The sequence below is a fragment of the Mus caroli genome, unplaced genomic scaffold (assembly GCF_978045245.1).
Source record: "Mus caroli unplaced genomic scaffold, Mus_caroli_1 scaffold_1, whole genome shotgun sequence".
Classification (NCBI taxonomy): Eukaryota; Metazoa; Chordata; class Mammalia; order Rodentia; family Muridae; genus Mus; species Mus caroli.
In genome coordinates, this window is record NW_028227256.1 from 55,785,623 (window position 1) to 55,809,157 (window position 23,535).

The following is a 23,535-nucleotide window of genomic DNA, read 5'->3' on the forward strand; positions in this document are numbered from 1 at the left end:
ATTGCTTCATCTTCTGAATGTGTGCACATTTACTATCTGCTTAGCAATGACTTCATGGTTGGCTGGTGTGGTTCTGGTATGGGGCTACTGTGCCACATAGTCATGGTGTAGTCTAGTTCTAGCAAGACTAGGAAGGGCTGGCAAGGGGCTCAGTGGGGAAAGGCACGCGATGCCAAGCCTGACCACCTCAACTCCTTACCCACAAGTCACGTGGCTCAAGTCAAGAACTGACTCCTGAAAATTGTCTCTGATGCTCAACTTCATCCCCGTATTAATAAAAATCTTAAAAGAAAAATCTATAAATTATTAGATCTGTTTACTACTCAACTGTCAATGCTTTTTTTGGTATTAGTTCAACAAAATCTGGTATGCTTCCTTATAAAAATCAACAAAAAGACTCTGCTGGATTGTGTAGGGCTGAAACAAAAATCACAAGGAGACACAGGACAATTTAAGAAGCCTTGTGTTTATTATCTGATTTACAATTTATTATCTGATTTACAATTGATAAAGCAAAGGAAGGTGCATAAAGAGCTACTTGACAAAGTTGTGTTCCAGATAGCATTTTCCTGGAGCCCCTGGGATCCCATGCCTGGGGCCACACTTGGCAGTGGACTAGTGTGCATGCCTGCAGTACAGTACAAGCACAGGTCTGTACACACCTGACAGCAGACAAGGCCCCAGACGGACAGCCCTAGCTCCAGATGTCAAGCTGATGTGAGAACCACCCACTACTAATTATGCACTAGGGGCTTGGAATACTGTGTAAAATGTGCCTTCAACAGATGATAGGCTCTGTGAGCTTCCCTAACATCTTCCCCTGGCAGTCGGATCATTTATGTCAGACCAAGGGCAAGCACAAGACTAAAAAATAAAACCCACTTGACTAACAATGGCTATTTACATAAGATTTGGGATCTTCAAAAATTCAGGGCAGTTTTAATTCTGAGCTCAAGGAGACTCTCTGAATAGGTAACAGGCTACTTGGAAGTACCTGAGAAATCATCACAGAAAATCTTGAAGGAAAAAACAGTTGAGTTTTCCCAGGCAAGCATGAAAGTACATACCAGCTGACTCTGAATGAAAACAAAAACAAAACGAGAACAGTTAAGAGTCCTGTGGAGGAAGAACTCACTGGAAAGTTCCAGTTCTTGTTGTATTTTGCAGATAGTCCCATGTAACAGATTCTCAGGATGTACCCAAATCATCTTAGGTGGAAACTGAAAGTCAGCAAGGCCCAGCTTTAGGACAGGATTCATTTCAGCGACAAGCATGCGCAGGTACAATTTGTTCTGACAGAACATCAGGATCAATTTAATTTTCAAAAACCTATGTTTGGTTTTCTTTAATTGGCCGTATTCATCTGGCTTCCAAGGCAAAACTCTGCTTCCAGTGGCCACTTAGGCGATGACAGAAGGACAGAGTTATTGTCACCACAGAACTCCACAATTTCTAGCTCAGTAGAGTGGTTTCTGTCCTATGTGTAAACCTGGCTATTTAACATTTTACTGCCCCCTCAGCCCCAGGCTTCCCTACTCTGTGTGTTCCTTCCTTAGAAGCTGTAAATGTCCAAGTAGCAGGAAGAATCCTTTTTTCAGGAACCAAGGCAAAGCTTTAAGGTTCTGCTGAGGGAGGTACTCAGTTATTTATAGACTAGAAACGCAAATGCTGTTTTTAAAACAGGAATTGGAATATTTAGGAAATTTAAACAGTAGAATTCTTGTTAATGCCTGCTTGCCTGCTTCAGGCAGGATCACTCACTAACCCAGAGTCCTTCATAAATGTGTGTGTGTGTGTGTGTGTCCGATGAACTGTTGACAGCAGCTAGTCTGGGCGAAGGGGGTGAAGGTGGAGAAGGGAGGGACATCTCTCTCCACCCTTTGTTTCTGAGAAATTTAGAAAAGTTGTATTAAAGATTCTAGAAATATAGAAAACTCATATGCTCTTACCACTGTGTGGATGCTGGCTTTTCTAACCCTTTTGAGAGCATCTCTCTTGAGGAGACTCAAGAGAGAAAGACAAAACTCCCTGGCAGAAAAGAATTTCTCTGAAGCAAAATATTTGCAAGTTAAGCACCAAGAGGACCAAATAAAGGACTTTCTGCCTTGACAAACAAAACCAACAGTTGCCCCTTATCTCCTCCCCAGGTGCTTGAACAACCCCACAGAGACAAAGCTATGTCAGCTGCAGAGGCAGACCATGGCCTGCCACCTCAGAGCACAGATCTGCCCCCTGCCCCCCAGCGTGAGGCCTGCACCACAGGCTGAAGGCCTAACCCCCAGCCTCAGGCCTCACTTGCTTTTCAGCTTGTTAAAGAAATCAGAGGAAAAGAAGTCTTGGCTCTCCCATAAACAAACACCCTTCTCCACTTCTGCAGATACCAAGAGACAGGCAGGTGCTTTAATGTACACAAGGAAAACAATAAAATCTAACAAATACACACTTTCAAAGCAAGCACCTGGGTTTTACTTCAGTTTATAATTTAATGTGCCTGAGAATTTTTGTGCAAATACATGTCATCTTTCATTAAAAATATGCATAGCACACTTTGGAAAAAGTTAGTTACAACTAACTTTTCTTTAAAATTTTAAATATATAAATATACAACATAATCTACTGCCTACTGACTGATTGCACTTCTGGTTTAAACCCTTCTGGCATCCAAGGAAAACAGAGAAACACACAATCACGTTTGCATTCCTGGGCCACCGTATTGTTCAGAAGAAATATCCTAAAAAACGTTTTTGATTCGAATTTACCCCTTTTTCCTCTTAAATCCCTCCAAGTCCACTCATATTGTTATTTTAAATTTTTTTGTTGTATTGTACAAAAATACAAGCTTAAAAAACTGAAGATTTAGTAATCATAAATACCAAGGAATCTATCTGGGCGGTGTTTGGGTTTTCAGAGCCTCAAAGTCCCCAAATAAGAAAGTCTCCAGTTTTGATGGAAAGGACAGGATAACATTTCTTATTTTGCTAATGCTGAGAGTGCACCATTGGGTGGATGCATTTGACCAGGGACCAGCAGGGACGGGATCTCCCACTGGCTCAGTAACAGACAACTGCGCATGCGCCAACTCTCCGGGATCGGCTGTTCCAGGTTTCCTTCCTAGGCAGGCGCTTCTGGCTTGTGTTCTCTAGGGACAAAGGTGCTAGCAGTTTAGCATTACTGTCACATTTCAATAGAATTTGGTTTAGTTTTCTATTCACTTTTTACTTCCAAGGCAAGGAAACGTAGCTGAAGGAGCAAACTAACCCTTTCTTCCATTTGTCTCCAACTGGTCGTCACTTGTCCCCACTGTTTACTAGACTCCATCCTCAAAGACCCTCTTGCAAACAAACGTCCTATCCCTTCACTGCGCCCTCTCCCACATTCACAGTCCTTCTGCAACATCCCTTTTCTCTCAAGTTAGGCCGGTCTCCACTCTCAGTGCATCTCTCTCCTTCATGTGCTCATTTATACACGAGGTTTAGTTAATGGTGAGCCTCAGTCTTCCTTCAGGATACCCATTTTGGGTGAGGTTGTGCAAACTGGGGCTCCAAAGCTACCCATCATGACCGGAAGACTCTGATTCCTCCTCAGTCCACCCAATAAACTGCCACCTGAATTTAAATAAACAGCAGAGTCTGGTTTTTGAAGACCCATTTCTGCCTCTCGGCTTTTCCCGTTCTCCTGGGAATCGGGGGTCTTGACCACCCTGGCTATTCCCAGCCTCTTCAGCCTGTCTACCAAGTTCATCTTCAGCTGTCCAACATCAGGAGGGGCCCTTGAAGGTCTCAAGCCATACATTTCTTGCAGGAATGTTTCAGCTGGTCGGGAAGCCAAGAAATTCTCGGAGACATGCACTCGGGGTTCAAAGGGCAAGGGGGAGGAGCATGGTGACTGCGCCGGGGAATTTGGTGGTGTGGAGGGGGTAGCCAGGGCCTTGGGGCAAGGCTGCAGGAGGGGGTTTTCTGAAGCCGGGCTGTGGTACACTTTAGCAGAGATGCCTCGCTCCTGCAGGAGTTTGGCTAAGCTCCTGGTGCTACTGAAGGTTATGGTGGAGTCCCTGCGGTTTGTGATGGATTCGCCAATGCTTAGTCTATAGGACGCAGCAGGAGAGTTCACAGCCGTGTTGGATGAGCTGCTCGCACTACTGCCACAGGCCAGTGATGGGAAACCCGAGCTGGAAGAAAGGAGGGCAAGTGCTTAGGAGTCAGGAACACCTGCCCGCATGGAGCTTTCAAGGATGACCAACCAGCTCATCTTAAGGACAGCCTTTCCAACTTTGTTTCACTGACAAACAGTTAAACTGTCATTTTCTCCAGCTGTGTTAACTAAGTGATGGGAACACGTGTGTGAGCCCCTGACTTCCCAGGCCCTCTTACCTAGGGGTGACCTGAGTGATGTCAGAGGGATGTAAGATCCTGCAGGTGGTGAAGGTGAATGTCGAGTTGGTGAATGAGAGACACTTTCCTGGGTTCGAAGTTGCAACTGAAATAAGAGATGTTTAGAAAGCAAACATGGAATTGAAAGACTGGGTTAATAACATAAAAGGCTCATTGTTATTTTGTTAGCAATACAGCATTTATCAATTGCCTTTGAAGTAGAAAAGTTCCTACATATGGAAATGCAATATAAATACACTAGTATTAACTGATTAGATACAACTGAACTCTCAAGTGCTTTACAAACACAAATAAAAGGAGCAAAAAAGCTTAGAAATAAGAGAAAAAGTCACTGAAAAAGACATTAAAAAACCTAAGATCTAGTTATCTAGGCATCCAGGACAGCCCCTGATTCTTAGAGTATTGTATGCTGACTCCAGAACATGTCACATTAATGCAAGGATGAGGCCTCTTTTATTATTATTATTAATTATTATTATTATTATTATTATTATAATACTATTTGAGATTTGCATGTGGGCACAAAAACAGTGGTGGGTAAAAATTCTGTCTCCTTAGCACCAACCAAGATAATACTTGTATTCTTCATTCTTACACATTCAGTATTTTTTTTTCAAAGCCAAACTTATTAAAGAAGGTGCTTGATAAAAGAGTAAAGTTATCATGAAACTGTAATCTTTTCACTCTGCAGCACAGGGGCGTGGGAAGTGCTTGCTGAGAGCCCCTGCTGTCTACAGGCAGTCCACATAACAGTGGCTGTCTACAGCAAAGCACTGGTGCAGCTATCCTGAAACTGTATCAGGGAACACTATTTAGTCAAAAGTACAATTAACACACAAGTTATAATTATTCAGACTTGGGAATCTGGCAGGCATTTTCTTGGGGGAAAAAAAACCTGTCAATATTTTCTGTCAACGACAAACATAAGCTTCAAGTGAAAATCAATTTTAGGAAACTTAAATCACTTCTAAGAGTTTGGAAATCCTAACAGACAGCCTTTCACGTTGATGGACTTAGTGACACCAATATACCATCTAAGGCAGTGTCAACATCTGGGTATCTGTGTAACTGTCAACAACCGCGGCAGGGCACCAAACCATGCAGAGCAAACGTTCAAGGAGAAGGACAAGCACATTTCCATGAAAACCCATTGACGGTTTCCACACTGCTGTGACTATTACTACCACTTACCTGCTTCTCATCTGACTGCAAACAACATCCACAATTCCTTCCCCCTTCTAGCTACATACTATTCTGAGAATGTATTTTCTTCACATTTTTCATATAAAACACTGCATCAGACTAAATGCAGAAGTTCATAATGAGAATCTTCACTTAAGTCAGAAATTAGAGACTTGTAAAAATTGTAAAACAAAACCATTTTCTTACTATATCCAACAGAGTTGTTTTTCAGAAACCAGTATTTGCATGAGAACTTTTATTTTTAAATGGGTTATTTTTTTTTAAGTTCTCAGTTTTTATTTTAACTTAGTAGACATAACCTATAGAGACAGACCTGAGGTTCTCAGGGACTTTTCAATAGCATCAAGGACCCTGAGACCAAAAGGCTTGCAAACCACTGACTCGCCTGACCGCTCACTCTGCCTAACTTACTTCTGCAGGCTGCTAGGAGAGAGGGGAGGAATCAAATCAAAATGTCAGCAGTGCTGTGGGTTTGTATTATTTTATCTCCGCTAATGAGTAAACTCCAGTGAGACTGTGCACCGGTAGCCAGAAAACCCCAGCCAGACAATGTAGTGCCCTGGCTACGAGGCCATGTTCAACTGCACTTCCTCTCACCTGTACCTGGTCCACCCGCTGAGGTCATGGGCGGCAGGAAGATCCCCGTTACTGGCGTGGGCAGTGCAGGTTTTTGCTCCAGTTGAAGAGGCTGCTGAACCTGAAAAGTGATGCCCTCTTCTTCATCCTCCTCTAAGTCTGAGATGTGGTAGACAACATCCTTGGGCACCTGTGTGAATCCTTTAGTGATGACGCCTGGGCGTGGATCAAGAATGGTTCCCAAGTTCGGCTGAGCAAGCTGCTGCCAGTGATGCAGAGTCTGTGATCCTGAACAAGCAAAGTAGGACAGGCATGCTTTACATTTCCACAGATCCCCAATCTTGAAGAAGCTAGAATTGTGTGAGCAACAACAGTAACAATACAGATACTTATTTGGTTTTGACATTTTGTTCAAATTTGTAAATTTAAGCTCTCTGTAGAAAATTGACATGACATGGAACGGCTGAGCAATAAGTTTTCTATTTCAAAAAACAGTCTGCAAAGGGACATCTGAAGAAGAGGAGAAAAAAAAACCCAGTAAGGGTTTTAAACAAGACCCAGGCTGCTCAGGAAGGAAGGAGGCCACCCACTTCAGGGACAGGCTGCTCCTTCCCAGGTGGCAAAAACAATATTCACCCAGCACAGTTGATGAACTTGGAAGCAAAACCTGGATGCTTAGGTTGGGGAATAACTTGAATTTCCTGTGCACTTCTCTGCTTGCTCATGACCCTACTTTTCTTGGTCTGCCAGGAAGAAAGGGAGACCCGGGTGATAAAGTGGAGAACATGTCCCTTTGGTTCCAGCCCGTGTGAACTGATGAAAGAGCAACCCATGCCCTTTTACAGGATGTCACATCTAATTGTGTCACTGTGGTAATTTCATCCTGAAATCAGCAACGTTAACCAACACTTGGACCAAAGCAAGAGTCTACAGGGTACCTTTTTAAACCTTTGTTATAAAAGGAACCTTTAAGCCGAGAATGAGAGAATCATTCGTGGACCATACTATCTGATAAGTCAGGTATTGATTTTGAGTTTAAGCTGTGCTTTAGGAAGGAGAAGAGTACAGATGTAACTGTGTGCCTCGATGGCAGGGATACTCTAATTGCTCCTCTCCATTCATCTCAGCCTGTTGGTCCTACCATGCAACTGCTATTGACAGGATTCTGTAGCAAAAGTCAGGATAAGAATCTTCCCACTTCCCTGCTGCACTGATATTAAAATGTCAGAAAGGAACAAATAGCTGAAGACTTGGTGACTCAGGTCTTACTCACTGTCTGCTATGTGGCAGGCAGCACAGCACAGCACAGCACAGCACAGCACAGCACAGCACAGCCCAGCCCAGCACAGCCCAGCACAGCCCAGACCGACATCCTGCCTGTGCACAGGGTGCCTCAATTCTAGGAGAGACATCTAACATAGACACGGCTTCTAAAAGCTGTTACTGACTTCTTACCTTCCAGGGGCTTGACAATCTGTAACTTCTCTGGCATGAAGCCTCGAAGGCAGCCGGCACTGCCGAGGTCCGTGGTCTCCGACTGGTCAGTGCAGACTGAGGCAAGGTTCTCCGTGGGGGCGTCACAGCTGCTGACTTCTTCCTCCTGCTCAGCCAAGATCTGGATCTTCCGTTCCCATTCTTCAGCAAAGAACTGCTTCTCACTTAGGTAGTTCTGTCTTCTCAGGCTGAGGCGATGCAATGCAGTAGCCAGGTCACTATCTTCAGGGGATCCTGGGGGGTTTGTGGGCTGCGAGTTTCTGTGGGAAAATCACATTCGATGATGAGACTGTAGATCGTGAGAACAATCTAGACCTCTCCTTTCTATATGCTGGACATTAAAAAGGACTGACCTTGAAAATGAGCTGTTTTCTTAGCTATTTAAAATACAGAAATAACAAACAAAATCATCAACAATACTGTTATCACAACAATCACTGTAACATATTGTACTGGCTTGGTTTTGTGTGTCAACTTGACACAAGCTGGAGTTATCAGAGAAAGGAGCCACCCTTAAGGAAATGCCTCCATGAGATCCAGCTGTAAGGCATTTTCTCAATTAGTGTTCCAGCAGGGAGGGCCCAGCTCATTGAGGGTGGTGCCATCCCTGGGCTGATAGTCCTGGGTTCAATAAGGAAGCAAGCTGAGCAAGCAATCCAGTAAGCAGCATCCCTCCATGGCCTCTGTATCAGCTACAGCCTCCAGGTTCCTGACCTGCTTGAGTTCCAGTCCTGACTTCCTTTGGTGATGAACAGCAATGTGGGAAGAGTAAGTGGAATAAACCCTTTCCTCCCAGCTTGCTTCTTGGTCATGGTGCTTTGTGTAGGAATAGAAACCTGACTAGGACACACATCATTTCCAATTACCTTCAGAAAGTAAAATATGTTATTCTTGCTAACTTCTCCATCTCATTTCACTATGGAACTGCAGGTGTGGTCTACTTTTATGTTCAGGTCAGGTACTCCCAAAGTTACTATTAGCATAGTTCACAGACTCTATTACCGAGAGCAAGAGGTACCATTGCTTTATATAACTGTGAATGCTAGCTATACACTACTACATGCTTTTAATCACAGAAAGGATGAGTAGGGCATGGTGGCACATTTGCAGCACTCAGGAGACTGAGGCAGGAGAATCATATTTTGATGGCAGCCTGGGTTGTACAAAAAAATACCCTACCTCAAAACAAACAAATAACAACAAAATAAAAAAGACGGAGGGAGGGAGAGAGAGAGACAGACAGACAGACAGACAGGCAGACAGACAGACAACCAAGGCTGAGAAAGCTGAGAAAGGTGTGAAAGCATTCATTTTGGAGCCACAAACGTCTCTGAATATGCAGTGTATCTGAAAGAAAGCAAGGATTCTAAGTTACAAAAGACTGCTTCTCATAGGTCTTTGAAGCACTTCCACCTATGATGCAGCATTGAAATTGGAAGGTATTTTAGAACTGATGTAGAAGGAACACGGCAAGTGAATGCACACAGCCTCTTAAGACCACTGTGGCACGATGCAGGCATCAGAATGCAGTGCAAACTGCCGGCTGCAGCACCTTCTGGACAGTGTGGAGGGATGCTGGCCAGGTCTGAGTTCTCGAATCTAGCATACCAACACGATAAGGAATGCAGACCTACTGCCAGCCCCCCTCCCTTTCCCCGCCTTACCCTGGAACCTCTGTGCTGCTCCCTTGGCTCAGGAGTGTTTTGTCCTCTGCTGGCTGGACACCAGACTCAAAGGGCTTTGCTGTCATGATGACACTTGAACGGTTGGAGCCTGGGATCGGTAGCAGGACTGGGAATGTGACAGAGCGGCCCCGAGTGTCATTGGCAACCTTGACAGTATCAAACACCCGTTTCTGCTGGGCCCTGTCAGAAGGGAAGAAGCATCCACTCCTGTTAGTCTCACCCAGGGGAGCGCTTCCTGAGAGCTGTACACAGACACGGAGCCAGACACAAATCTGTCCCCAGGACTCTCGTTTAGGGAAATTGAGAAAAGTGATACAGGAGAGCTCCCTCGCAGGAAGACAATCTGCACAGCAGCAGATTCACTCCTGACTGGCAGTCATTGCTCTGTCCTGTGGCTCCTTCCTTCCATGCCGAGGGATCACACTGCTACGCAAGCCTCCACCACATGGGCCTGGCTTGACGCTTCTTTTACATGTCTGCTCTGAGGTGCAGCAACAGCCCTGTGACCTGTACTTACTTTTGTTTAGACACAGATTCCTCATCCAAACTCAGCTTTTTACGCATGGTCCCTTCAATCTCAGCTGCCAGCGACTCCTAAGAAAAGGAGTTCAAGTAGCATGATTACTATGTGTGTAGACAAACACAGAAGGCCTGACAGGCTGCAGACCAAGTCCTGTTCCTCTTGCTTTGCTGTAGTTTCTGGGCTACTGTTCCATATCCTCATGTGGTTTTGATGATCTACTCAGAGATGAGGGCTCAACCATCATGGCTCAGCGGGGTTGGACTGGGGATGGCTGGTTCTGACATCCACAGATACACAGTGGAGGAACTGATATATACACAGGGCTGTGTGTGAAACACATCCATGTCCTGACTTGACCATCTGAGAGAGTCTAGAGGCCACGATACTTGAGTGGCAATTGGCACTTTTGGCACAAGGTCTTGAACTCAGAATGCCATTTCTCAAAGTCACCAAAGCCTTGGAGAAACGGCTGACTCCTGGGCTGGGACAAGAAGTACAAAATTTGCATGAAGGAGATCCTATTGGTTGTATCTTGGACAACTTGAGAATCAAATAATAAAAATGGTTTATAATCCACTGAGTAAATAAGAGCCTATGCTACATACTGACTAAACAAATAAATGTGTCAGAAAAGCTCTAGTAAAAGGCCGTTAGTAGATACTGAAAAAAAAAAAGGATGGAATTAGAAAACCGCTACTTGGAAACTGTGCTGATTAGCTTTTTTCCTAGAATCATCTTGGAAAAGAGTCTCAGTGAACAACTTTCTACACTGGGTTGGCCTGCGGATGTGTCTGTGAGGGTACTGTTTCAATGAAGCTAACTGAAGAAGCCCCAGTACACTGTGGGCAGCACCATTCCCAAGGCAGGGAGTAGGGGTCTGAACTGTATAAAAGTAGAGAAACTTAGCTGAGCGCAAGCAAGCAAGAGAGTGTGCATCCTTCATTTCTGACTGTGGATATGATACAAGCAGATGATTTAAGTTCCTGCCTTGACTTCCCACAGCAGACTTGTAGACCTAGAATTATGCGATAAAACAAACTCTCCCCCAAGTTGCTTTTTGTCAGAGAATTGTATCCCAGCAACTAGAACAGTAGTCATCACAGAAATTACCAAAGAACCCTGGGTGGACCTGAAACCTATGGCTGAAAGTTTGATGAAGACATTTACCCTTGATAACCTGGTTAATGTAGCCTGTGCTAGCTTTCATTCATAGATAGTAAATTAGTAGTGCTAATTTACTTAGTTCATTAATAATATTAATCCTCAAGGGTAAAAAATTGGCAGATAACACTTTAACCAAAAATTCATAGTCAGTAAACACTGACAATAGGATGAATGTACCTTGTGAAATAACAACATTATTTCACACTGAAGTAAGCACATACAAAGGTATGTATTTTTAATTTCTCTGTGTATGCAAGTGTGTGCAGAGGTCAGGGACAACCCTGTGGAGTTAGCTCCCCTTCCAGTTCTATGTGGTATAATGGTTTGAATATGGTTGGCTCAGGGAGTGACACTATTAGGAGGTGTGGCCTTGTTGGAGAAGTGCATCATTGTGGGCATAGGCTTTAAGACTGTCATCCTAGTTCCCTGAAGCCAGTCATATCCTGTTTGCCTTTGGAAAAAGATGTAGAACTCTTAGCTCCTCCTGCATAATGCCTGCCTGGACGCTGCCATGCTCCCACCTTGATGATAATGGACCAAACCTCTGAACCTGAAAGCCAGCCCCAATTATTGTTGTCCTTATGAGAGCTGTCTTGGTCATGGTGTCTGTTCACAGCAGTAAAACCCTAAATAAGACATGGGTTCTGGGGATCGAACTCAAGTCTCCAGGTTTGTGTGGCAAAGGCCTTTTACTGACTGAGCCATCTTGTTGGCCCCCAAACACGTCTTTCAAAGGACATTTTTGGAGCAGTGTGCAGTGGCCTGCACATGTAATCTCAAGTAGGCAGGAGGCTAAGGCAAGGGGATCACTTGAACCTAGGAATTGGAGTCAGCCTGGGTAATGTAGAAAGATACCTTTCAAAATGAATGAATGAATGAATATATAAATGAGGAAATGAACACACACCATAGTTTACAAGTAATAGAATACAAGGCATTTTTGGGAAATCTGAGAGGGCTCTGCGGACGAGATGACAATGTTGTACTGAGTCAACTTCATGATGACAGGTGGGTGTAGTGCATGTCCTTATCTGTACTGAACACTGTGTCTATCTTTAGTAAGCACTAAGGGCTAATAGGGATATCTGAGTTTATTATAAAACAGCTCAGGAAAACAAAAACAATCAACCAACCAGCCAACCAACCAAACAAACAAAAACGCTGAGAGGAAATAGAGATATATTAATTAACATGTTTTAAAAAAAGGAAATCTATGTGAGGAATACATAAACATTCTTGGTATTACTATTTGGAATTTTATTGTAAGTTTCAAATTATTTCAAAGTTAAAAATTAAAGAAAAAAATGCTGAGGCTATAAACTGTGGTAAACAAATAGTGTTTAAAAAAACCCTAACAGAGCTGGGCGTGGTGGTGCACGCCTTTAATCCCAGCACTCGGGAGGCAGAGGCAGGTGGATTTCTCAGTTGGAGGCCAGCTTGGTCTACAAAGTGAGTTCCAGGACAGCCAGGGCTATACAGAGAAACCCTGTCTCGAAAAACCAAAAAAAAAAAAAAAAGAAAGAAAGAAACAAAAAACAAATGCAAAAAAACAAAAACCCAAAAGAACCAAAACAAAAAAAAACAAAAAACAAAAACCCCAAACAATGTGGTTTAGGGTAAAGGTAAAGGCGCACAGCCTAGACAACTGTCCTCTGATCCCAATCAACTATGACAGGAAAGAAAGTGGGAGCCATGAAAAAGATCATTACTGAAGAGAAGCATAAGGAACAGGTCAGCAGAAAGTTACTAGGAAATGAAAGAAAGAAAACAGTTGTTAACAGATATCAACAGACACAGACAGACAGACAGACTGACCGACTGACAGACACACACACTCACTCACTCTAAAATATAGCCTGGCCAGTCTGTGCTACCCAGAGAGCTGGAGGCCAGCCTGCAGTGAACACTGACAGTCTCAAAAGGCCAGACTTACATATACTCTCTCTGGGAACCAGGTGTTATAACAGCTCTTTGAAGCAATGTAACAAATTCTGGCATAGACTAATTTTTAATTGCATTCTACCATTCTCCAAATACTATTTATTAATGAATTAAAAAAAAATCAAGATTCCCACAAGAGACTTACAGTCTAAGTAGAGTTAAACCTACCAAGAAACTTGAGCTTTACAGAGAAAGGCTTAGATGTGTAAAGTATGCTGTAAAGCTGATGAGACTCCTGAAATGCACACTGCAGACAGAGAACCAACTCTGAGAGTTGAATGAGAGCTTCTGTTGCTGTGAAATCACCATGATCAAGAGCAACTTGGGAGGAAGGGGGAATTTCTCCTTAGATATTAGAAGTCCACCATCTAGGGCTGTCAGGGCAGGAACTTTGGGCAGGTAGTGAAGCAGGATCTAATGCAGCGCCATGGTGGTTTGCTCTATCCATCAATCACTAACAAGGAAAATACCCTTCAGGCTTGCCCGCAGGCCTGTCTTATGGAGGCATTTTCTCAGTCGAGAGTCCCCTTCCCAAGTTACCCTAGCTGGTGATAAGTCGGCAAAATACTAGCCAGCAAATGTTGTCCTCTGATCTCCATCAGTGCACATGATACATAAACAGGTACACGCACATGTATATACAACAAATGGGGGGAAAATCTTTAAAAAAAAATTTTGGGGTGGGGCTAGGAAGATGGCTCTTGGGGCAAAAGTGCTTGCTTCCAAGTCTGACAACCTGAGTTTAATCTCCGAGTTTAGTCCCACATCATTGTGGAAGGAAAGGCCCAACTCCCATAAATTGTTCTCTGACCTCCACAATTACACAATGGCTCATGTATCTCAAACACACAAAACAAATAGTTATAAAGACTGAAAAGTATGGCTTCCATAAGTGGTAGACGGTGGGTCTAAGGTAGGACAACCTCATTTGAGTGATTTGCGGTACACAGATCAAAACCCAATTTCCTTAGAGTTTATCTCCAACACCGCAGCATCTTGAGAATGTCACCTGAGGAAATAGAGTGCTGAGGAAGATGTGGGTGTGCAAATCACACTGTGACTCCATATTGTGTCCCAGAAACAAGAGCAAAGCACGTTCTGCCTTTTCCAGCTATCTTACAAATCACACTCTGGAAAACAAAATCTAAACTTTTCTTTTCTTCCTTTACGAACATGGTGTACTTCATTATTTCTTACCCCTGTAAAAACTCCGTAAGACTGGGAAAAGCAGAGATGAGCAGAAGGGCCGGATTTGCTACGAAGCTCTTTTATTTCTTCTTGGGATTCATGTAACATTCCCAGGCACTCCATGTTTCTGTCCTGTAACTCATGAAGCTGACAAAGAAAAAAGTGGGACATTTTATTGCCTCTCCAGTCAACCCTGGCTACCCCAAATACCCGGGAAAAGGCACTTTGAAGGGCACTGCTTTTATCCAGGCCCAGCAGACTATAGAAGATCATGTCAACAAGAGACTCTGAAGCAAAGTCAGTAAGAGCATCTTCACGCTGAGCTGCCAGGGCCTGAGACATAAAGATGTGACTTCTCAAACCTGAAATGTGGCACAGACCACTGAAACTGTCAATTCAGTATCTGATGGCTCATGCCCCAAACACCCATGGAGGAAATATAAAAGCGCTAACCAGTCAGCTTTAGCATAATAGTACAGTTTCTTACGAGCCTCACCCTGAGGTCTTTAGGAGGCAAGATTAAGAGTCTAGAAAGTGACTTATTTAATGTGAGAGTGTTCCATCAACCAAAACAGTCCCCACCCCTATCCCATTTGAAAACCTTTTATAACAGTCTAGCAAAATCACAAAACTCAGAGTGTGTTTTAACTGAAGACATTTCTCCACGTGTAACATGTGTCCAGTTCTTCAGATCTTCAGGGCTGGGGAAGCCTATCTAAAATGCGCACTGCCCTTCCTCCCATTTTAAGAGACCGGCAGAGGCTTCCTTTCTTTTCCATGTGCTGCAAAGCCATCCTGAATAAGGAAGACCTGAAACTTATGGGAGGTGTGGCCCACACACCCAATGCTGCATCTGGAAACACCAGAAGCACAAACACACACACACACACACACACACACACACACACACACCCCGTTAACATGCTTCACCTCGCCATCGACTTCCACAAACATTATGCAGGCGACTTTGGAAAAGCTGATGTGAGACATTCCTGCTGAACGAGGATCCGGAGCGTCTGTCACCCACCTGTCACCATGGTAATGTGGACAGCACTCAGTGCACAGACGCAGACATGGGCAAATGCTGCCCCTGAGAATCTGAAGTTGCTTCTAGCATTAGCATGGTGCAATGGAACTTACAACAAAGCTCAAGAGGAGGGAAAACTCTTAAAGCAGCCAGTCTTGGTGAGAGCTAAATGCTTAGGCAGAAGGGCTGAGGAGATTCAGGAGCTGGGGTCTGTCTACACACAGGGAGGGTCTATGCTAACAAATCCTCTAAAAACAAAATGTAGGCTCTAAACTGAGGTGGTGGAGGCACACACAGGACTGGGGAGGCCAATGAGCTCAAGTCTGAGGGTAGCCTGGGCTACATAGAGAGTTCCATGCTATCCTTAGGCTACATAGAAAACTTGGTTTCACAGTTAAAAAGATAAATAAATTAAAGTAAGAATGTACATGTAGTTCTCACTTGATAAACTCAGTATAAACTCAGAATGATATCTAGGAATCTATTTAAAACTTGTCGTTCCTGGTGATTATTGTGAATGCTGAACTGTCGCAAAGTTAAATCTAGTATATAAGTAAATAAACAGAATGTAAGAAATATTTGCTATTATGCTTACATACTTGTAAAAATACTTTTCAGAAATTATCTTACTAGGCTGGTTAACATATGTTGATAAAAAGTCTTATATTGAATGGAAGACCCAGATATAAACCAACATAATTATAGCCACTTTATTTTTGACAGATGAATATACATATTTAAGAAAAAACACATATTTAAGAAAAACAGCAACAAAATCATAAAAATCACAGCTTCTCTGACAAAACGGTGTTGGGAAGCTGGGTGTGCACAAGTGGAAGACAAGACAGGATCCTATCTCTCACCCTGCACAGAAATCATCTCCAAAACGACCAACAACCTGAACAGAAGACCTGAAACTCAGACTATTAAAGGGAAAGTGAAGAAAAGACTTCTAGATAGAGGCACAGACAAGGACTTCTTGAAGGGGACCCCAGTTGCTCAGGAGATCCACAGATGGGACCTCGTGTGAGCAAAGGACGTCTGCAACAGAGGAAGCAGTTAATCAGCGAGCAGACAGTCATGTGATGGGAGAAAGCCCTTGCCCAGCGGGAGCTGACACAGGGCTAACGTCTACAATGTACAACTAAAACCTGGACATGAAACTAAGCAAGCTGATCATCCAAGAAGCTAAGGAAACAAACAGTCCTCAAAACATGACACCCAAATGACCAATAGCCACATGAGAGATATTCAGTCTCACGAGCTACCGAAGAGCTGCACGCTGAAACAATACTGAGACGCTGCCTTCCCTAGTCAGACGAGGGCTGCTAAGGCGGTGGGCAAAGTGAGGCTGGAAAGGCAAGCCAGTCCATCTATACAGAATCACCAAAACCAGACCTACCATATGACCCTGCTGTCTACCCTGTGCATTTACCAACACGTGCCAAGCCAGCGTATCAGATTCTTGCTTCCCAATATATTGCAACACTATGCACAACAGATACAGTATGGAACCAACCTAAGTGTCTAAAACAGGCACAGTTAAAGAACACGTGCGTGTACAGGGTGAAACTCAGCAGTAAGTTAGAACAAAGGTATGTCCTTTACAGAAAAATGGATACAACTCGAGGTAATCATGTGAGTGAATTCAAACAGTCTTAACGACAAGTCTGGTTTCTCTCACTTGTGCTTGTTCTCTTACACATAGCTACATAAGATGCCTGTGTGTGACAAAAAAGCAGGGGTGAACCGATGTAGAGGGCAAAGGGGATGGCAAAAGTGGGGGAACAGGAGGTAATATGCTTAACATATGGTATATTCTTACTTTAAAATCTTTAAAGTCCTATACTTTTAAAGAAAGTCAAGGCTTTCTGTTACTCAGTAGGAAGGCTATCATGATTAGCTTTGGAAACAAACCTTTTCAAATGTTTTCTTAGATCTTTATACATCTCAACTGTTTGTTGTTGCTGCTGTATTCCAAATCTGGCAGTCCTTTTACTTTTTACATAAGTGGACGAACTCCTTATTCCGTTCCTGCACTACCAACAAAAAGGAAGTGTTCGTTACCTCCATCGTCAGCTGTCGCTGGGCATCTTTGGAAGCCTGCAGGTGAAGTCTTAGTTCTTCCTTCTCGATCACATGCTGACAACATACAAGAGGGACATGTGAGGCACTCCTTCCCAAAGGGTTAGCATAAGTACTTCCTCCCTTCAAAGACACAGCACGAGTGTCTCTGTGGGGTACAGTCTTAGCCTACAGCAGGGAACACATCACAAGCCGAGTAAGCGTGATAATTAAAAGTACATGTGTTCAGAGGGTATGGACCATATATTCAGCAATGACATCACAACCTTCTCAGGAAAATCTAATATATTTGCAAAAATAAATACAGCCTTGTTAGGTGTTTATGATATCCCAGCAGAGTAGCAGCACTGAGAACGAACTCTGCCCAGTGAGTATGCAGTGTCCCAGGACCGTGCTTAGAGAGCCTGTGCTGACAGTGAATGACCCACCTCTTTCAGTTTGTGCTGAAGGTCTACAATCTGAGACAGCAGGGAGGAGATCTCTTCTTGGTACCGGAGCAGCTCGTCGCTCTTTCCCGACAGCTCTTCAGTCATTCTGGACATCTGTGCATTGGTCTCACCTGGGGAGAGAAGGGACATTTAGAACCAGCATAAAGGTAGAATTAGAAGCAGACGCTGATTTACAACAAGCACTGGGGGGCTCTAAGTCAACATAGAAAAATAAGGGTTTTGCCACCACAAACTAATGCTGAATTAGAGAGAATGTTGCTAATGAGAGAGATTACTTAAAAAGGCAAATGCTAAGGAGCTGATTTAAGCTTTTTACTCATGAAAAAGATTTTTGTGACAACCATCATGAAAAGCTGAAGCTATTAGCTTCATCATGTATCTTTGCAAGTGTGCCATTAAGAACACTTCAGGGACATAAATAAAATCGCATAAGCAATGAAAATCAATTTTAGCAGGTCTAACAGAGGAAACCTAGAAGGGAACTGCCCAAGTCTAGGGCAGAACGTGAGGAAGCTACTGAAATGCTTCTGTAGGACAGACATTCAGGGACAGCCACCAAGCCGAGTAGGGCCCTAGACTAACAACAGCCCAGCGCATGTATATATCTAAAGCAAAAACCCTTAGAACTGGATTTGGGGAAATCTTTATTTCATATAGCAAATTTCACATCCAGATGTGAGCATAAAAACTACTTTTCACTTTTTAAATTGATAGACATCCTCCTGCTGTCAGAGGGTAGCAGCTAAGAATGGAAGGGATGGCAGAGCTCCTGGGACAGTCGATTCTCTGTTAAAATGGAGAAGGTGGGTAATGAGGTGGAAGGGAGTTAGGCGAGTTCCTTCTGGATCGCTAATATGCTGTCGATCAAGGTAATTTTGAGACCTACACTAATGAACTGATGTGAATTTATTGTCAGCATAAAAGGCCATATTATTTACAGAGTGATTCAACAATCTCTTTCCATGATCTAAAAAATTGTTTTTAGTTCACATTCCTTAAATACGAAATACACCCCTTAACAACACAGCCAGTACTTAGTGCTCACAGGTAGGCTGTGGCCATCTTTAAGCTCTGGCTCTACCACTTACGAGCTTTCTGACCTCAGCATAATGCATCCTCTCTTTCTTTGTCTATTCCTGCAAACAAAACGAGAGCTTTAGTTCTTTTTCTAAGATGCTATAGCTAATGTATAGAAATTCAGGTCTTTACCTTAATGATAATGGTAGACAGACTAGATACATATCTTAAAAACACTTATGTGTCTTAATTAGGGTTGTGGACACAATGTGATATTCTCATTTTCAGTAACTGAAACTTTGATCCTCAAAGTTTGGTTGGAAACTTGGTCTCTGGTGAAGCTTGGTGCCCAGTGTGGTGGTGCCGAGGGGACAGGAGGCTGTAAAGTACAGCTTAGCAGAGGACTTCTGGTCACTGGGTACTGTCTTCAGAAAGAATCAACTCTGGTCTCTCCAGGGGGATAGTTCCCTGACAGCAAGCAGCTGTAAACAAGACTGCCTTGCGTGTTTTGCACCTTCTGCATAACGTCAGTGCCCTGTCTGTTTCCCTATCAAGCCTGAACAATTAGAGGGCCGCACTGAGCTGCTGGACCCTCCAGCCACAGAACTGCGAGCTAGAGGGCTGCTTTAGTTTGTAAGGAACCCAGCAGCAGCTATTCTGTTGTAGTGACGCAAGAGCAGACCAAGACAGCAACCATTTCACACTGGTTCTATTGAAACTAATGGCCCAAGTCGGAGATAGCCTACCAAACTGCCCGAGAGCAGAGTATGTTGCTACTTACGAAGTTCTTTAACACAGTCATTGACGAGCTGTTGTTCCTTCTCTTCATAGGTGAATGTTTCTGTCTTGATATGACAAGCCTTCAACAGGAGAAAAGATAACCCACGTGACAACGGTTCTTAATGATTTTGAAGTCAATGTTACAAAAAGCTTTGCCACTTGAAGAATAAAGATCATTACTTATAAAAGAAACAAAGGTATCCCATCAGGTTTAATCTCTCATAAAATAGAGGACTAGAGAAGGTACGACAGACAAGGACCTCTGCCTTCACTCTGCTCAGGCCTTCCTTCGCACGTGCCTGCTCACGCATCTCCATCTGTGTGATGGTCCTCTAGCCTCAGCTAAGATGCCACCTGCTTGATTCCCATCACTTTACAAACCCAAAGAAATGTGTAGTTTTCTGACACAATTCTCCTCCAAGTTGGGTTCTGTTAATTACACAAGATGCACACCTCTGCTGCTGCTATTTTATCTGCCAGCTTCTCCTACACACTCAGTAAGCCCTGGGAGGAAACGGAAGCATGGAGGTGATGCTATGCTGGGTCTCACCTCAGCATCACCCAGAGCTGACCACATAGTGTTGAAGGAAAGGAAAGAGAACTGCACCTTGGATCGTAGGGCCATGTTCTCTTCTTCCAGTTCTCTGAGCTTCTCATGCAGCATGTCCAGCTGCAGCAGTCCCTGAGATAGGCTGAAGGACTCATTGAACCGAAGGGGCATGGAGCAGCTAGAATCCGTTTCACTCTCCTCGGAGGCAATAGAGACGATTCGGAGCAGCTCGTCTTTCTTGGATAGCTCGTGCTGCAGCTGATTAACCTGCACACGGAGTATGGTTAGAACATTACACACAGGTTTCATGCAGTATAGCTCCTAATTCATGGAACAATTGGTTTTCACCATGAAAGTCTCTCATCAGATGCTAGACAAGTGTGTAAAGAGAGAAACAAAACTACATGCATATTGTTTCCTAAGCTACCCATTTAGGCCAGTAACTCAGCAAATACACCTTTTCCAGAGCATGTATGAAGAAAGCCATATATTACTGTTTCCATACTCCATAAGGCAGAAATATAAGTATCTTCAAAGCCTCATAAGAGACCCCACTTTACAGCTCACCCCCATAGCGTGTACTTTTTGGTCAGCTAACTGGGGAGAATGGGAAACCTTACCGATGCTAAACACAACCACTGAGTTACAGCTACAGGCCCATAGGTTTTTCTTCTATTTTTAAAATTTATTTTATTTTATATTTTAATTTTTGAGATACAGTTTCCTTATAACTTGTCTAGGCTGGCCTTGAACTTGCAGTGCTCCTGTCTCAGCCTCCAGAGTGGGTATGACTTCAAGCTTGTGCCACTGAGTTTGGTGATGACTTAAGATTTTTAAGCTGTCTCTGACTATGCAAATCTTCCCAGTGTGGATGACCATGATTTTAAGAAATAGATATTTTCAACAGAAACGATCAAACGTACTCATAAAATAAAATTAAAAATCAGACAAAAACCAAGTTACTGCTGGGCATAGTTGTACATGTGTTTAATACCAGCACTGGGGAAGCAGAGGCAGGTGAATCTCTGTGAGTTCACGGCCAGCCTGATCCACACAGTTCCAGGCCACCTAGAGCTACATGGAAAAAAAAATAAAGAAAAAAGGAAAAGAAAACTTGAAATTTAATTACTCAACATAATAATAAGTTACTTACTACATTTACACACACACACACACAGACACACAGAGCTTTTTGTTTTGGTTTCTGAGTAAGATTCATGGTATCTTGACACCATAGGCTATCACATAAAAAGCCTACTACCTCTTTTGGAGTTGGTAAGTGAAGTCCCAGAAGCCCTCAGATACAGGCTGCAGCCACTACTCTTGATCACCCTCCAGAACTTGATAGTAAGATCCCTTGCTGACAATGAATACTGGAGTCATCAACAAGAAGCAATCGAGTTGGTACTCACCTGGGGTTTCTTCCCTACTGTCTAGTTTTCACAGTGCTGGCAGGTGCTACACACTGCTTGGGCACATATCTGAGGACCCTGCCACCATCACCACCAACCAGCCTAGTGAGACACGCCTGCTGCTGCAGTAGTGGCACAAATGTCACAGGAGTAACCAACCTCTCTCTGATTAGATTTAAAACTTGTTCTACAAGATGGAGCTCATGCATGACTGCACTGTTTTAGGGTCGAGAACCCATGGTCAGGTGGGTTGGGGAGAATGTACTAATATTATTCTGCTAAACAGACATAGTAGTAAACTAACTCCTAATTACCTAGCAGTATAATTTTACCAGAAAAGCTGCATTTTGCAGTATATGGAAATACATAAAGTCAATAGGTACTGGTGCCATTAACCATTGTCAACATTTCAGAAATATCCATGGAAATATACTTCTTGAGTAAATAAGGCCCAGTTATTGTTATTCCCATTGCAAATACAAAGGCTTACTTGATCAAAGGCTTGTCCCAACTGCTCCTCCAGAGCTTCATTCTGCTCAGATAAGACATGGTTTCGCTTTAAAAGAGCTTGCCCAATTCGGGCAGCTAGCTCTAGATCTCGGTCCCTCTGGAAAGTAACAAATACACATTTTCTTTGAGTATATAAAAAAGAGCAAATTAGAAGTTCTGTAGTGAATTTTGCTAATGATAAGAACAAGTCTCCTATAAAGCATAGAGATTCATTTTACAACCCTAATAAATGAATGAACAGGGGCCAGAAACACAGATAGTGCTTAGTAAATCCTAGTCAAATGGGGGACTGTAAAGTTATGTAAGTAAGAGGTCACCTCTTGCTATCACATTAGGTTTCATTTGTGGGAAGCCATTGCAGAGTGGCAGTTACAGAGTGGCAGTTGCAGAGTGGCAGTTGCAGAGTGGCAGTTGGCTACTGTTGGCCACCACACATACATAGGCAGTAAAGGTTCTTTTGCCAAGATGAGGTTTTGAGAATTAACTAAAGTTAACCAATCAGATGAGAGACAAGTTAACCAATCAGATGAGAGACAAGTTAACCAATCAGATGAGAGAGAACACCTCTCCTAGGCCTATATAAGCAGCACCAGTTCTGGGCTTGGGGTCACTTCGCCTCTGCAATCAAGCTCTTCCAATAAACGTGTGCGGAAGGATCCTGTTGCAGCATCGTTCTTCCTGGCCAGTCGGGGTGCGCCCAAGATTCATTGACATTCTATTCATTATGATCTACCAATCCAACTTTGTACATAAAACCTTAAGAAGCTAGAAAACCAATGTAGGCTTTAGAGATGAGGGTGGGGCTGTGAGTGTGGCTCAATCAGAAGAGTTTGCCTTTAATGCTTGGGGCTCTTGGTCAATCTCCAGTGCATCCCCCATACCCAAGGAAAATACTAAAGTGGATAGAGCCTGTCCAGTAAAAGCTGAGCCAACGTTTGTTGAGTATATCAATATGGCAATGACCCAGATTAGGTATTTAGGATATGAATCAGTTATGTATACTGGGACAGTTCCATTTAGTGTAGACTATACGCATTTAGAATCAGTAGCATGGCCTAGAGCCTGGTTTTCAAATAGTGCAAGAATGATAGCATTATAGACTGGGAAGTATGAGGTCTTAGGACTCTACTTCAAGCATGGAGAAGAGAGCCTAAAAAGCTGGTGCTAATGAGCTGGGCATGTGGGGATCCCCATCTGGTGATAATGAAAGCCTCATTTGTAGAATAGGAAACTGTTCATACACGTTTAATTGCCTTTATATGAATATGAGTTCTTTTTACATTAATATTAGATGAATAACACTAAGCTTCTAAACTTTCTCTGTCTAATCCATGAAAATCAATCAGTTATCCCCATACTTCAGGGCAACTTATAATTGGCATATATGGAAAGCATTCTGAGAACAGGCATATGTGTCAGGGAGGAAGTCTTCTATATGATCAACTAAAACTGAGCTATAGGAGACAATATGTCAAGTGCAAAAGATATGCTATATATGGTAAAACTTCCACATGGGGCTGGAGAAACACTTGGTGGTTAA

At 43.2% G+C, this 23,535-nt stretch overlaps 1 protein-coding gene across 3 annotated transcripts in view; it reads right to left on the reverse strand.

Moving 5' to 3' along the window:
- Positions 1-447: 447 nt before the first annotated feature.
- The window catches only part of Trak2 (trafficking kinesin protein 2), a 65,549-nt gene continuing 42,461 nt past the window's right edge, over positions 448-23,535 (reverse strand). For 2 of the 3 annotated variants that reach the window (XM_029480070.2, XM_021166246.3), the window contains exons 5-16: positions 21,976-22,092; positions 20,131-20,340; positions 19,525-19,603; positions 17,706-17,836; positions 17,260-17,334; positions 14,175-14,312; positions 9,867-9,943; positions 9,329-9,529; positions 7,626-7,924; positions 6,192-6,458; positions 4,371-4,476; positions 448-4,168 (exon numbers count right to left, since the gene is read on the reverse strand). In XM_029480070.2, coding sequence (XP_029335930.1) covers positions 3,490-4,168; positions 4,371-4,476; positions 6,192-6,458; positions 7,626-7,924; positions 9,329-9,529; positions 9,867-9,943; positions 14,175-14,312; positions 17,260-17,334; positions 17,706-17,836; positions 19,525-19,603; positions 20,131-20,340; positions 21,976-22,092 — 2,379 coding nt within the window. In that variant the 3' untranslated portion in view covers positions 448-3,489. The remainder of the gene's footprint in view (positions 4,169-4,370; positions 4,477-6,191; positions 6,459-7,625; positions 7,925-9,328; positions 9,530-9,866; positions 9,944-14,174; positions 14,313-17,259; positions 17,335-17,705; positions 17,837-19,524; positions 19,604-20,130; positions 20,341-21,975; positions 22,093-23,535) is intronic. The other variant, XM_029480072.2, reaches the window with a different exon arrangement.